Source organism: Primulina huaijiensis, chromosome 11 (genome assembly GCF_012295235.1).
Source record: "Primulina huaijiensis isolate GDHJ02 chromosome 11, ASM1229523v2, whole genome shotgun sequence".
Classification (NCBI taxonomy): Eukaryota; Viridiplantae; Streptophyta; class Magnoliopsida; order Lamiales; family Gesneriaceae; genus Primulina; species Primulina huaijiensis.
In genome coordinates this window covers 3,389,083-3,405,129 of record NC_133316.1, presented here as the reverse complement: position 1 = coordinate 3,405,129, position 16,047 = coordinate 3,389,083, and the positions used below count along the sequence as shown (strand labels likewise).

Genomic DNA, 16,047 nt, shown 5'->3' with positions numbered 1-16,047 from the left:
CATAGGCAAGAAACGCTGAGAATTGAGAGGCATACTATCCTATAGTCATATTACCTTGAGTCAATATATTGAATTCAGCTTCCTGTTAGAGTAATACGAAGGTGGAAAAAAATTCTCGACTAAACTGTGCACAAAATACATCCCAAGTAACTTTTTCACCTGATTCTTTAAGAGATTCCTCAGTGGTTTCTTACCATAACTATGCTCGATATTTTAACTGAAAAGTAGCCTACTTAAGCTAAAAATCTGGAGTGTACTCCGACATATTAAACAAGTGTTTCATATTAACCATGCTACAACTTTCTCACCATCTTCAATTCCAAAGAATCGAGGAGGACGCATTAATTCCATTTCACCCATTCCTATTATTAGTTGATCAACGTCATTATTAAACTTGATATTACTAACTTCGCACCTATCTTGAGGTATTTGGGGTTTCTGATCCATTTCATACTCAACATTAACATTTTGTGCTCCTCCACGGAGATCGTGACCTCTGTCTTCCCTAGTTAAGTTTTGAAACATTTTGGGCTTCTGATTCTTGAACAAATTCATTTCTTTTTTTGCTCATACCTCTAGGTGTCATCTACAAGACAAAAAGATTTAATTCACATATAGAAATAAAATGATCGGCTCAATATAGATAATAAAATAATAAACTTAAGCTAATTGGAAAATACTAAATTAAATGTCAAAACTTAATCAACTACAATCTCAAACCATGCTAAGTAATATAATTCAAAGCATATAAATAAGAAAGAGCAAGTAATCAAAAACATGTACAATCATTCTATTTATGTCTACACTCGAGTGTCCTAGACTCTAATTCGAGCATATTCCAGTTACGTTCTGATACCAAATGTCAGGGCTCATGATCCTGATTAGCATAGAATGACAAAAAAAATCAGGATTAATTAACGTGCAACAAGAACAAATTAAAATTTTCCTTTAAGTCCTACAGAAATTCGGCATGACCGACATCCCAAAAATTTTAGAAACACGATAACATCAATATACGCTCAAACATAAGGTCAAGTAAACCAACATTCCACAGACGCACTGCTAGGACTAGACACAACACACTATAAACCAAATCCAAACCGACATAAAAACTTCACAATACAGCTACACATGGCATCTCCCTGGAAAATATATCAAACCAATATAAAATACATAAATATCTTGGAACTCAGACACAAACCAACACAACAATATGCACCATTCGCTAACACTCCACCAGAAGAGTCAAATCCTCATGGACAATCTGTTATGGCATAAAAAACAACTATAACATAAAAACAAAACAAGAGTCGTACCTCAATACGATATGCCAGTAAAATTACTACGCGTATAAATGACATGTAATAATATCAAGTAAAATGTAATGTTATGCGATGTATGAATGATAACAATGAAATAACGGATAGCAAATAGAGTCCAAACGAATAGAATCATCAACAGCGGCTACTCGTGCCAGGAATGGGCGACCACTTTTGAGTTGTTATTGTGGAAATGGGTGGCCACTAGGGAAAATACCCAAGTCAGACATTTGATATGTGATGTTATCTGTTTTCATCTTCAAACTTGTCAAAATTAAGTTTTAGTCTTGTAATTTATTTTTTTGTTGGTTTTAGTCTTATTTCATCAAAGTGCTGACATGACGATGAACATGTTAACAATTTTTCGATTTCATGTAAGCGCTATGACGAAATATGATTAAATACCAATAAAAGCAAAATGAAAGGACTAACAACCAAATTTGATAAGTTGGATAACGGAAATAAAAATACATCTTACTGAAGAAATTTGACAATGTTTCCTGTTATTGTTGAAAGCCTTTTAGCACGTCAAGAGATCACAATTATAAAGTAGGAGGATTAAGATATAATCTCAACATCCATAAATTAAACGACACTTTTATACACAAGGAAATTAGTTTTTAGAAGTGTTTTTTCAGAAGCCGTTGTACTAAACGCTCCTAAAAAAAACGTAATAGAAGTGGTTGGCATTGAACCGTTTCTATTGTTTTACTACTTAGATGTGGTTTTGTGTAAACTATAGGGATGTCAATGGGTACGGATTTCACCCAGACCTCCAATGGACTCGTCCCGTATGGAGCGGGTTTGGACATACTAAATGGGTCATGGGGCAGGTTTCGGGTCCAATTTTTCAGACCCGTCCGGGTATGGGGCGGGTCATAAGTCCTATAATACCCGCCTCATACCCACCCCATATATGTGGATATAAATACTCTAGGGTTTTAGTTTTATTAATTTTTATTTTTTAGTAGCCCACCTCAACCGTAACGGTCTTAGCTATTCCTATGTCAACTGTTGCATATGAATCTGCTTTTAGCAATAATTGAAGAATAGTTGGTCCTCATCTTAGTAGGCTTAATCCAACGACTTTGGAAGCATTGATGTGCTCACGAAGATGGTTGTGAGATGAGGTGAAATGTAAATAAATCACAGTTTTATTTTGTTATTGTACTTTCATTTTAATTTTGTTACTGTACTTACTTTCTCTCTTTAAATTACATTTTTTTACAGTTTTAAATTACAGTTTTATTTGTTCAATGTACTTTCTCTCTTTAATTTTGTAGTTAATTCTTCAAGTAGTTTACCAACTTGTCCCACCATTTTTGATGAAGAGCAAGATGATCCCGAAGAATGTGTCTGAAATATTGACTACTCGCTGATTTTATATTGATCTGTTTAACTTATGTTATGACTTATTTTTGGAGATGTTAAGATTTTTTTTTGGAGAGCTAGTAACTTTTTTTATGTAATTCATTATGTCGTGAAAATACTTTGTTTGTTATTATTATGTATGGTCGAAGACATGAATTAATTTTTTATTGTGTTGTATTTAGAGGTTTGTCTGTTTCATAATTCAGTCATGTGAAAAGAAGATTACTGTTTTTATTTTAAAAAAAATCGGGTCTCACGAGTCTCACAGGTCTACCCGGCCCCGTTTCGTATTCGGGGTGGGACTGGTCCGAATAATATTTAACCGGGGTAGAACCAGTAATTGGTCAAAGTTTTCTTCATGGGACGGGTCTTGGGTTTAGTCATATCCGTCCCATTGACATCTCTAGTAAACTACTGCTATATTATTTCACAATTTAGGAATATTTTATAATACCGATCCTATCGAGCACATTTACATGTAGTTTTGTGTAAACTACTGCTATAAACTTCTTCTATAAATCGGTTATATTTTTTTTCACAAATGATTTTGTCTAACTCATATCTTTATATATATCAATGCTATTAATTGAGGAAGAGACTCTCAGAGTAACTAATTTTTTTTGTAGATTGTCAAGCCATTTCTGCTTTTACTTAAAATACCACAGTAATTTTTNGATGATAATCTAGCATTGTTTAAAAACATAATCACAACTGAAAGGTACATTTTTTTTAAGAAGAGTGATTTTGATATCAATATTTTGTCATTTTCCAAATATTTTGCGTTGCTCAATGAAATTGCGTAAGGTGTTCGATCCTAAACATTCTCGTCAAATTCGATGTCTGTGACCATATGTACTCCACTAAATGCACATACAATTGCTTTTGTTTGTTGATATTTTAAATGTAAAGATTTTTAATAAATGAGTATTTATTTAATTTTTGTTATTGATTGATGAAGTGTATTGAGATTTATATTATATTAATTTGTGAAAAAAAAAATAATAGAAAGTAAAAAAATAATGACGAATTTCTTTAATAAATTGTTTCAGACCGTTTTTAAATCTCATATCGAGTTTTGAAATCAATTTTAAAATATGCTTTTTTAGAAGCATATTTAAATCCGGTCCAAATCCATGACTCCAAAAAGACTTATATATCATTTATTTCATGAACGGTTTGAATTACTTCTATTACATAGTTGAAGAGCGATTTTAAACCACTACAATCCTAAAGCTTTTAAAGCGTTCTTGCATCCTATAGCTTCAAAAAGCTCCTACAAACCATTCCTAAATTCCAGACTTCAGAATCGGTTTGAAATTGCTTCTATATTCTTAAAGTGCACAACAGGAGTGGTGTTTCAACTTTTACAAACAGTTAAAAAAACCGCTTCTATAAGCTATAAGTGCGTCAACGGGAGAAACAATTTTGTAATTGGTGGTAAAAGCTTAAGAGAAGTCGAAAATCGCTCTTAAATTTCTTTTTTAAAAAAACTGCTTCTATACGGATACTTTTTTGCAGTGTATATTACCTTAGTTTATTTATAAATAAAAAAAACTATCAAGTGTTTTTTCCACATACATTGTTAGTTATCTAAGACTTGAATTTCTATTTATAAAATTGTATATATATTTTGGAAGATTAAGTCTTTCGTGAGACGGTCTCACAGATTTTTATTCGTGAGATCGGTTAACTCTGTAATATTTACAATAAAAATTAATAATTTTGACAAAGTAATATGCAAAAACTTATGTGAGACGGTCTCATGGACTGTATTTTGTGAGTCGGATCTCTTATTTGGGTCTCCATGAAAAAATATTATTTTTTATGCTAAGAGTATTACTTTTTATTGTGAATATCGGTAGGGTTGACCCGTCTCACAGATAAATATTCTTAAGATCGTCTCACAAGAAACTTATTCAAAATAATATTTTTTTATGGATGATCCAAATAAAATATTTGTATCAGAAAAATCGATGTATGAAAACATGTTTTCGGTGATTTTGGAATATCAATTTCTCAAAGTTGTCAAGCACACGTGGCATTAATTAGACTTTTGATGTAACAAATGTTCTTCTGAGTTGACTGAGATAATATTTAAATTTGAATTTTTAAAAGCTTAGGTATTAAATCATTAAGTTTTAAGTCAACAAGTCAAGGTGGTATATAACTATATAACTAGCTACACATATGATGTCATATTGTTTAATATTTTATCATAAAATTTTATATTTAGATAATTACTAGTATAGTTAGCTTAAGATAAATATATAAGATGATAATAATATTAAGGCAAAAACTTGTGTGAGACGGTCTCACGGGTCGTATTTTGTGAGACGGATCTCTTATTTGGGTCATCTATGAAAAAGTATTACTTTTTATTTTGACTATCGATATGATTGACTCGTCTCACAGATAAATATTCGTGAGACCGTTTTACAAGAGGCTTACTATAATATTAAATCTAAATATGTTGTGAATAATATTGAATTGAAGTATCTAAAAATAATTTAAAAATAAATAAATTATATGTACACAAAACAAAAATTAGATCATGTACCATTATATATATTTTCCAACCACCATTTGAGGTGTGATCGCATTAGTGGGTAGCTGAAATTAAAATGATGGCTTCACATAAAGTGGTCAAAGAATGCGCGCGCACAAATCTCCTCGGGTATGGACTAAACTGTTGCTTGAAGTATGTTTGGCTTAGAAAAATATATCATAAGAAACTCTTGTTAGATTATCGAATGAGTCAATTTTGTGATATAGATGTCCGACACGATTCAATTCATTAAAAAATATCGTTTTTATGTCTAATGTATTATCTTTCATGATGATTATAGATCAGATCAACTCGTCTAACGGAGAAAAATCTATTAATCCATATATGTTTCCTATATGTAAAGGGTATACAAAGAAAAATCTACCAAGTATTTTAAACATTTATTGTAAAGTTTCTTATAATGTATTTTTCAAACGTAACACAAATTATGTCGATATGTGGGAATATCTCATAATTAAATAATTTAAATATATTTTCATTTGCAATATAATATACTTTTTTTATATACATATTCTACACTAGAGAAATTACTTTTTGTTATAAAAAAAAAATTTAATCGAGATATTATACGAGTTTCTTACATTTTATATCGTTCTCACAACATTTTGGAGGCCGACCGTCATTTTTGACAGGGGTCGGTTGACGGCTGTCGATGGAACGTCAGCCGTACGCAAGGGACTCGCCAGCCTTTTAAGTTCTTCTTTCGTACGGAAATATATTTTTCTGTTCAAAGACGTGTTCCACATCTTCTCCGATTGAGCCTTTGAAGTTGAATCCATTCTTCGGCATTTTTCACTGGTGATTTTTCGATGTAAGCTTCATTTGCTGACTGCTCTATAAATATTAGTTCTTTATGATTTCATATTTGCGAACATTGCTGTCTCTGAGAATTTTCCTTCCAGAAGTTCTATTTTGGCACTTTTTAACTTGTAATAAAAGTTGTTCTTCCTTCCTGTTTTGGCAACGAATTTTTCTTTTACTTTTTCCGTATTTTATAACAAATCTCAAGGGTATAGACTAAAATAAATCTATGTTTTATCAGTTCAGGGCTGGAAATTTACAGAGGAGCGCAGGAAGAAAATGGAGAAGATGGGCTCTATTTTATTTCTTTGCTCGATTGTACTATGTACCGTAGCTGTGGTGCATGGGCATAATGGGCCTGCAGGCGTTGGTAAGGGTCCCGAAGAAATGAAACTTTGGTACAAAAAACTGCCTCACTTGAAGCAAAAGGTGACCGAGCTTCGTTTTTACCTTCATGACATTGTTAGCGGCCCAAATCCGACCAATATTCCGATTGCACTATCCAACTATACGATTCATTCCCCTACATATTTCGGCATGATCGCCACCATAGACGATCTATTAACTTCAGGGTCGAGCCCAGATTCAGAGATAGTTGGCCGAGCTCAGGGCCTTTTCGTGTCGTCCGCGTTGGAGAAGCTTGGCTTCCATATGACATATAATTTTGTGTTTACAAGTGGGAAATACAAAGGCAGCACACTGAGTCTGATCGGCCACAATCCGTTCAAGGATCAGTATCGTGAGCTGCCGATTGTTGGTGGCTCCGGTGTTTTCCGACTAGCACGTGGCTCTGCCATGCTGAATACGATCGAGTATAACAACACTTCGGGTGATGCTATTGTGGAGTATAATGTTGTTGTTTTGCATTATGCATAAGTCCTTGACCAATGCCTTTCTGTTATACTTTTGATCTTTATTTAAATTTTCCATATTCCATACGCTATCGTAGGCTTAGGAGGTGCGAGTGACAAAATAAATTTCGGGTATTTTTCCATATAAAAGATTCCACAATAAATAATATTTGATTAAATAATTTAGTATGCGTCTCGTCCTCAGATCATTAAGTTCATTGCCTTGTGAGGACCCATAATTGCATTTTAGCAAGTATTGTGGGCGAGCCAAGATAAAAGATTATGTTGAAGTTTATATTTGATTTGAAAAAATGAAAATCTAGATACATTTACATTTTGAGATTGTAAGAGCCTTACCTAAAAGAGATTTAAAATCGATTTTAGTAGTATATACAATATCATTGGATTTTTTTTTTATTGAGAGAATTTGGTCTCGAAACTCATATCTTCTCACAAATTTGAGATTTTAGTGTCATAATATAGGATAACTTTTTAGGTTTTTGACTTTCTAACCATTTTAATTTGTAAACTAACTTTCGTTTGAAGTTTCTATATGAATTTGGTCAAAATTACCCTTACATGCTCAAACATAATTATTCTAACCTAATCGATTTTCCCTCCTCGGCATATCTTTTTTTAGGCGTCTTCCCTCCTATTCTCTATCATTATCTCTTTTCCCATATTCTACATTATTTTCTTTCTTATGCTTTCTTCTACATATCTTTCATAACAAAAAGAAAACAGTCTGATATCATTTGCTTATCCCGAGTAATGATTGTATGTATAATTTTTGTTATTTGTTTTTTTTGATCATTTATTTTATTTCTGTTCATTTTTCTGCAAAGTATATGAAAAAGCGAAAAAAATAGAAGAATGTGAATTACTTTCACATTTATTTATTTTTCACATATATTTTTGTTGTTTTTATATATTTCTTCAACATCACAAAAGAATAGGATAAATTTTGAATTAGTGTTTTTTTAGAAAAAGAAGTGTGTTTGATATTTTTTTCAGAATTATCAAAGAATAAAATAAATTTTGTATTAGTTTTTTTTTTTAGAAAAAAAAGGTTCATACATGAAATGCATAGATAATTTTAATTTTCATTTTCATTTTTTTTTAAATTTTGAGTGATGCATTTTTTTTAGTTAATAGTATACTTTTTTTTCCCTACAAGAAAATGACGTAGACCATTATTTTGTTCCAATATGATGGAAAATGGAAATATAATGAGCGAAAAGAACCTGAATGGTGCTCGGGGTTGAATGGTGGATATGGAGCCATAAATTTTGATGACGCTGAAATAACCATGTCCATGCTGAAAGATCAAGTATACGTGAATTGTAGCTTGAGCAAAAGTGAGCTTGAATTAAAATTCAGTTACTCAATACATATTTGTGATCAGATTCTTGGTCCGATATATTTAAGAAGTGAAAAGTGTCTATTGACCTATCTATTACTTGGTGATACACATCATAGGCCTTTACTTCACGTGGAAATTGAGAAGAAAGTTCAAGTTATTTGTGACAATAATGTTGATAATGAATTTGATTCACATGGTTATGATGATTCTGGTGGTTCTATATTTCATATACACATCGATAACAATTATCGTGATGATTTTGTTGATTCTGAATTGAGTATACGTCGAGATAATGATCGTGGTGGTAATATTTGTGATGATCTCGGTGATTATGCTAACGGTGAACTTTATAGAGATGGACACTTTGATGGCGTCTTTATAGTAAGTAATGGTGGAAGTGAAAATAAAAAAAATGATGACGTGGAAAATATGAACAAGAATGTGAATTGTAGAGTAACACAACGTGTTGAATTGGAGTTTGACAATGGTGAACAAGTGGCCAATGATAGCCAAAAATTTATATTGCTTGGTTCTTGTAGCGAGCAGGTATATAGTTTTACCGATGAGTCTGATTTGTCATTTGGTAAAGAGTTAGACAACAAAATAGATGTTCAAAGAGAATTGTCTAATATTGCAGTGAAAGCTTCATTTGAGATGCGAGATTTAAAATCCACCACGACTTTGTATTCAGTAAGATGTGTAGATGACAATTGCAGTTGGAGGGTGCGGGTAGCACAAAAAAATGGATCATCACGATTTTCGGTTCGAACTTATTGCAATAAACATACTTGTGATCTGACTAATCGAAAAAGAGGCACCGACAAGCAAGTGCAGCTATAGTATCAGATATGTTGGTGGAAAAATTCAGAGGACAACAAAAAATGCTTGCCTTGAAATCAATACAAACAATGATGCAAAATAAGGGTGTCGAGATTAGCTACTTTAAAGCTTGGAAGGGGAACCAGCTTGCCATAAATCAATTGAGGGGAGATCCTGTCAAAAGTTTCAAATTACTTCCTGCATATTTGTACATGATTGAACAAGTGAATCCAGGGTCAACAACACATTTGAAGGTCAACGAAGATGATAGCTTCAAATATATGTTTTTGGCCTACCTTGCATGTATTGCAGGATTTAGATATATGAGGAAGGTGATATCAGTTGATGGTACTTATTTGACAGGAAAATATAAAGGTGTTTTACTGATAGGCACAACAAAAGATGGAAATCGCCACCAGTATCAATGCGAAGAATCTTGGACTTGGTTTTTTGAAAAGTTGCATGAATTGATATCTGATGATGTTGAGTTAGTTTTTATTTCTGACAGATATAAAGGAATCATCAATGGTCTTGCCTCTATATACAAGCAAGCACGACATGGGCATTGCATGTGGCATCTTGGACAAAACATCAAGTCAGGGCCAAAGTCGAAGGTAGTGGAATTGTGTTTTTTATGCGAGCTGCTAAAGCTTATAAACAGGTTGAGTTTGATGAATTGTATGAAGAGATGAAAAACAGCTATCCAGGTATCACAAAATATCTCGAGGGCAGTATTGATAGAGAAAAATGGGCAAGAGCATACTTTCCTAGTTCTCGGTATAATATTATGACAACAAATGAATCATAATCAATCAATTCAAAGTTGGTGTTTGCATGAGAGCTACCAATGATTGCTTTGTTGGATGTGATTCAAAGTCTTATCTCATCGTGGTTTAATAAGCATCGCAAAGCTACAGTTGCTTCAACACAACATCTTACTCCATGGGCTGAGACGACCTTGCGATCAAGATTTGTTAAGTCACAGAAATGGAAGTTGTTCAGATAAATACTTGTGAATACCACGTCATTCGAGTTGGTCATGATGCAGTCGTAGAGTTAAATGGAAGAACATGTCGTTGTCGAGTTTTCGATATTGATAAACTTCCGTGTTCACATGTTATTGCTGCTGCTTGTCACCATGGTATAGACATATATGAATTGTGCTCACATTATTATACCACAAATGTATGGGCTTTGGCATACACGGAAACTATTTATCATATTCCCCCTCTGAAGAATGGAACATACCTGCTGGCATTGATTCTCTGATTGTACTACCTCCTAAGGTTAGAATTAACAAAGGGAGAACAAACATACATAGAAATATAGCTGAAATTAGATCCAAGCTAAATTAACAAATACAAAATAAAGCCATATTAGCACTAAAAGTTTTCTAAATTTACTAATGATTTACTATTATCACGTCTCTAGTATTAACAATTCTTGATGAAAAGTCGTAACATCATTTCATCCATCGATTAAGGAACTCATAAAAATGATTTTTCATTGTATCATGGTGAAGTAGCAGTCATCACCCCACCATATCAAAGTCAAAAATCAAAGATTTGGAATATTTTGTAACACATCAGTAATATCTGACATATATCAATAATATCTAACAGCACGTCAGCACTCTCTGATAATATATAACTGAAAGTCCAATGATAAGTTCAAACTTTGATTATTTATATGATCAAAACTTAAATTAAGCTAACTATGAGATCGAATTTTCTTTTAGTGGACAACTTTACTGGCAAGAACATTAATGCAAGTTTGGCCAATTTTTCCTCCTTGGTTCCAATTTTGTAACTAGTTTACAGATGCAATTCGATTCAATCTTTATTCTCAAATGGAGGAATACAAGTCCAGAAATGGCGGCTTCATGAAGTGAACTGAATACGTGTATCAGAGGTAAAACAAGAATCCTTCACAAGTACAATAATGAATATTTATTGGGACTTCATTAGACGGGGAAATTTCCCCTCAGTCCCTCTTACACACACATCCTCAAATTTTATAGAAAACCTTGAACAAAATCCCATCAAATAACTCGAAAAATATATATAGACTGAAACTTAAGTACATGGAATTCTCGGCTCGCCATTACGATAGGCCATTAAACGATTTCTTCGATTTTCTGGTAGCATAAATCTTGGAATAAATGCTTTTGGTTCTAACAGAAAGCCAAACATCAAGACCGAATCCTATGATGCATGCAATTGCCATAACCACGAAGACCATCCTGTAACAGTGTCCTCCAACGCATGTGTTGCCACCCCCAGCGGTTTCGGTAGCCTGTGCATCATACAAGAGTCCCGCGAGCAATCCAGAGAAGAGGAACGAGCCGAGTGGAAGGTTGAGGATAAGAATGTTGTAAATGAGACCATAGTATTTCAGGCCAAATAGCTCTGATGCAGTAGGAACCGTGACAGCGAGACGAACTCCGTAGCAAATCCCGACCACTATGGAACCGACATAGAGTGATCCTGGCAGAGCCATGGCCATCGTGATATATCCCACAGCCATTAGAATCTGAGATGCTGCATTCCATATTGGTCTAGGCGTTCCAGCCCTCCTGTAAATTTGGAACCAAAAAAGCATAGTGAATTAATTTGAAAGAAACTTTGGTTCACTAGTACTCAAACTTGATCCCAACCATATCGCGCTAGTGTCACAATAGCTAAGGCTAAATCTGAAGTCTACTACACTCAAGTATGTAAAATAAGAGACCGGGATTTAGCCCGTCTCACCCACCAGCTTAAGCTGGTTACCTCTCCGGGTTCGATCCCCTCCCCTGCATGCGTTGTAATAAAAAATATATATGTAAAATAATTTTAATAAACATTAATGGCCCTTTGGAGATATTTACTGATCCACCAAACTCATTGAGACTTTTGGAGGCCATCAAAGGGCGCAAATACTATCTTGGAAATCCCATTTTCAATTTATATAAAATTTACAGAATAATTATTTTTTAAGAAACATTAAAACAAGAACTGTTTTTTTTAAGGGAATATTAATAAATTATGTTGATGCAGCAATAGTGTGTAAAGGATAAGCTGTCCGCACCCTCCCAATTGAAAGTGGCCTAGTGTTGCTCGAAAAACTTCTAAAACTTTTACGTTGTGTTAGCTCCTCGTGACACCTAGCAAATGTGAGATGCAAAATGTAATGATGTTGACTTACTTGATGAAGTATTCCGAAACCGACACGGAAAGGATCCGCCCAAAAAATCCCCAGATACTGGTCAGCGAAACGAAAATGGATACATCAGAATACCCGAGTGCCAAGCCCATTTGGCCCAAATTATTCATTACAGCGAGTCCTGTACCGACTCCACATAAAAACGACACAAACAAGATCCAAAAATCTACAGTGCTCAAAGCCTCGAATATGGTGTGCTCGCCTTCCAGCACCGGCCGTATCTTCTCTACCACCGCCTCTGCTTCCACCTTTGACGCGCTCAGAAGTGGTTTAGAGATTTCTCGTTCTACGTCGGCTGTATTCGAATTCGACCGGATCAAGTTCTTAGCCAAGATGTATATCGGAATTGCTAGAGGAGAAGCTAATAAAACCAAAAGTATGACAGCAAATACTTGCGAAAACAGACGGCCGTGAGTTCCTGTAAGATCGAAAGCTAACAAGTAAATCGCGATGATAACAGCGAGAACGTTAACTACCCCGAAAAATTTGTTATCTTCGTCTTCCGTGGCGGCGGAGGACGAGGGAGGAATCTCACGAAGGAAAACGATGGCGCTCATGCAAACTACCAAGGGAATTAGAGCCAGCATTAGCAGGAATTTAGATGGGTCATCGGCGAAAAGCGCGGAACAAAGGTCAGTGAAAATCGCGGTGCTCAAACCGACGTAACCTTTCCGAATCCCTGAAACCGGACCCCGGTTTTTACGGAAATTGCGAATACACGTCACCAGAATAGCCGTGTTCATCCATGTCGTGCTGTTTCCTCCCATACACAGAAATATGTACATCTGCACGAATTACATGTACCATATGTATTTAGTTGCAAAACCAGGTCATGACCATCCAATGGAAACGAGGGATTCGACACTTACAGCCCAATATGGAAGTGGTTGGATGCGGCGGCTGACGACTAGCCACTGAACGCCGTACCCAACGACCCCTTCGACGGAGCCTATGAGAAGGATGACAGGTGTAGGAAGGCGGTCGGAGGCGATCCCGGCAAGGATTCCAAATGCTTTGCCCACATCTTTTGCGACGGACAGATTGTTGAGCTGGAGCTGTGTGAGCGCCATAAGGGTTTTAAGTGCACCAGAATAGTTAGAGAAGGTGTAATTGTTGCCGGAGATTGCCTGCACCCATACGGCACTGACGAACCCCAGCCATTTCCCGGTGGGGGACGCAGGCGAGAACTGCAAGCCCATTCGAAGACGAACACTCCTCAGTGGTCCTTATGGGGAACTATGGCTATTGAAATTCTGGCTTTTGGCATAGATATATAATATATCGACGATTATTCGAAGTTGGTGACAGTGAAGTAATTCGTGAACAAGAAATTCTATTAAAAAAAAAAAAAAAAACTCCCTTTTCTCTAACTTATCTTTCTCTTTACTTCCTATCCCACTAAATCTTTGTTTCAACTCCCCAAATATTTAAAATTTTCAAAAATATTTTTATTTTTCTTGAATTTGATACGTGACATTGTAATACCTATCGAACATGTTCTTAAAGATATAGCCTAAAAGACATGCAGTTATGCAAAGTTTCCAGCTTATATACCATATTCAAATGGTCGATTTTTTTTTGTATAAATGGCTCATCATGCTTCCGTATAATAAATTGAACTATTTACCTCTTTGACCGGAGTGCCGTCGAGTTATATCCACCGAGTTTTACACACTGCTCCTCACAGCCCAACCACACAATCGCAACCGATGGTTTCTGACGCAGATTTTTTCAACAGCACTTAGCACAACCCTGTTTCGTTTTCTACTTCATGGTGTATAGTAAAATAGTTCAATTTGAAACTAATACATGAGAGGGGCAAAAGCAATAGTTCTTTTATTCAAACATACAAAATATTATTATATAGTAACCTCCTGTAGAGGAAGAGAAACTTGTTTAGCTATTATGAAACTAAAACACACATAAACTAGAGAATATTACAATGTTTGAAAGAAGATGAAGGCAATGAAGAGGTTGAATGATGCCTTCATCTTCCTTCTGTCTTGTTATTTATAGAAGCCCTTGCGAATTTGATTTGTGGACTTCAAACTCTTGCCATAGCTTTTTTTTAATGCCTTCCAGCTATGTTTGGCATTATCTCTTGAGTGAGTTGAGTGGATGGTTGAATGGTCCCTCAACTTGAGTTGTCTTTTTTCTAGATTATTAATCTAGCAATAGCTTGTTCTTCTGCTTTTATATCTTGTCATAAACAGTAGATATACGTTTGTATCATATCATATGAGATCTCGTTTCCTGCTTCATTTAACAGTTTGTAGAGATCTTTGAAAATCACTAGATGCTCTCTTACTACTTTAATCCGTATTTTGGAAACCTTAAGATATGTAACATACATTTTTCTTTGGTTCCGAATTTCGTTTTAAATCTTGTGTGATTTTCTTGTTCCCATTTACTCTTTATTTATAGTTGTTTTTAAGTCCAAGTTTTCTTGGTCGTTTAGTGGGCTCATCAAATGCCCACTAACTCTTGTCGGGGTATCTTTTAACTTTTGTTATGTCCAAGGAAAAGTGATGGTAGTCACATGTCCACTTATTTTTGTCGAGGAATCTTCAACTTTTGGTGTCCTCGAGAAAAATGTGGTTGTGGTCCTTCACCACTTGGTCATGTCTCTGCAAGATGCTTCTTGTCTGATTGAGGTCTGAAGCTTTTGCCAAATTCTGGCTCCTTTTGATTTGGGCATTCTGGACAGATATGTTCTGACCATCTTCTCACATGAGCCATGTTGCAGAATTTCCGACGAGTTTCTTTACTCCTCGGCAGCTTGCTATTCCACAAAAGATTTCTTTTCTTTTCAAATAAATCTTCTGCGAAACTTGTGGTTTTTCCTGTCATAGTATTTAACAGAAATGATTCGTTTACCAAATTATGATAAAATTTAAAAGAAAACTTTTTGTCCATCTCAGTTAGACAGACCTATAGACCCCATGCTCTTCTGATTGAAATGTCGTCTTCAGTTATTGAAGCAACAAGGGGTGTTTCTTCTGTCGGAGGATCTTTGATGAATTTTTGAACATTAACATCTTGCCTCCTTAACTTGATGAAGTTGCGTTTAACGCCAGCTTGTTGAACTCGTTTTGAGGTATTTCAAGGTGTTCCCTCAAATGCCTCTGCATTTTTATGATGACATCGATATCGTTGATGTCCATCTCTTGTTAAAAAATCTGCAAGAATATTTTCATGAGATTTTATAATCACAATATCAAAAATATAATTCTGACATAACACTTGCCATCATAATAATCTGGCTTTCTCAGCTTTAGATTCTATTAAATTTATTAAGAAAGCTTTTACTTGTGTATTATCAACTTTTAAAGTAAATTTCTTCGCAAGTAAAAATAATGGCCATTTTTCAAAAGTCTTTTTTACTGCATAAAATTATTTTTCGTTGATATGGCATCTTATGTCTTCTGCCTCTGAGAAGAGCCAACATCAATATTTGCATGGCTGTTCTCTTTTTGGTGTGAGCTTAGTTAATACTACCACCAACAAATGATCACTGATATCTGTATATAATACTAGATCATCTTCATCATGAAGAATAGCCATTTTCGGAAGATTTTTACAAATCTCTTTGAGTTGGCTAAGTCCATGTATGTGTTCTTTTGTCCATATAAATTTCGCATCTTTTTTCAATAATGAACTAAACACTTTCTTGTATTTTGCTAAGTTTTTAATAAACATCCCACCAAAATTATCAACTCCCAGAAAACTTTGAAGTTGTTTATTTTCTTTTAG

General features: G+C 34.7%; 2 protein-coding genes across 5 annotated transcripts; one reads left to right on the top strand and one right to left on the bottom strand.

The window, feature by feature from the left end:
- Positions 1–5,907: 5,907 nt before the first annotated feature.
- On the top strand, positions 5,908–7,094 carry LOC140987402 (dirigent protein 22-like). 4 transcript variants are annotated; one of them, XM_073455890.1, is made up of 2 exons: positions 5,908–6,067; positions 6,299–7,094. In XM_073455890.1, exon 2 carries the CDS (start codon positions 6,337–6,339, stop codon positions 6,931–6,933), a length of 597 nt encoding a protein of 198 aa, XP_073311991.1. In that variant the 5' UTR covers positions 5,908–6,067; positions 6,299–6,336; the 3' UTR covers positions 6,934–7,094. The 4 variants fall into 4 exon arrangements, with proteins under 4 accessions (XP_073311991.1, XP_073311992.1, XP_073311990.1 ...); XM_073455891.1 differs by having other exon boundaries at positions 5,921–6,054; XM_073455889.1 differs by lacking the exon at positions 5,908–6,067 and adding an exon at positions 6,101–6,185.
- Positions 7,095–10,954: 3,860 nt separating this feature from the next.
- Positions 10,955–13,553, bottom strand: LOC140987417 (protein NUCLEAR FUSION DEFECTIVE 4-like). Its single transcript, XM_073455911.1, has 3 exons — positions 13,164–13,553; positions 12,277–13,079; positions 10,955–11,665 (listed from the first exon to the last, which is right to left on the bottom strand). Exons 1-3 carry the CDS (start codon positions 13,491–13,493, stop codon positions 11,194–11,196), a joined length of 1,605 nt encoding a protein of 534 aa, XP_073312012.1. The 5' UTR covers positions 13,494–13,553; the 3' UTR covers positions 10,955–11,193.
- Positions 13,554–16,047: the final 2,494 nt, after the last annotated feature.

What these genes read in the sequence shown, in the direction of transcription:
- LOC140987402 (XM_073455889.1), top strand. Translation starts at nt 6,110, where the DNA reads ATGATTTCATATTTGCGAACATTGCTGTCTCTGAGAATTTTCCTTCCA. An exon ending in ATTTTGGCACTTTTTAACTT is followed by an intron (nt 6,186 to 6,298) that starts GTAATAAAAGTT and finishes ATGTTTTATCAG; the next exon opens with TTCAGGGCTGGAAATTTACA.
- LOC140987417 (XM_073455911.1), bottom strand. Translation starts at nt 13,493, where the DNA reads ATGGGCTTGCAGTTCTCGCCTGCGTCCCCCACCGGGAAATGGCTGGGG. An exon ending in AACCACTTCCATATTGGGCT is followed by an intron (nt 13,080 to 13,163) that starts GTAAGTGTCGAA and finishes TAATTCGTGCAG; the next exon opens with ATGTACATATTTCTGTGTAT. An exon ending in GTTTCGGAATACTTCATCAA is followed by an intron (nt 11,666 to 12,276) that starts GTAAGTCAACAT and finishes CCAAATTTACAG; the next exon opens with GAGGGCTGGAACGCCTAGAC.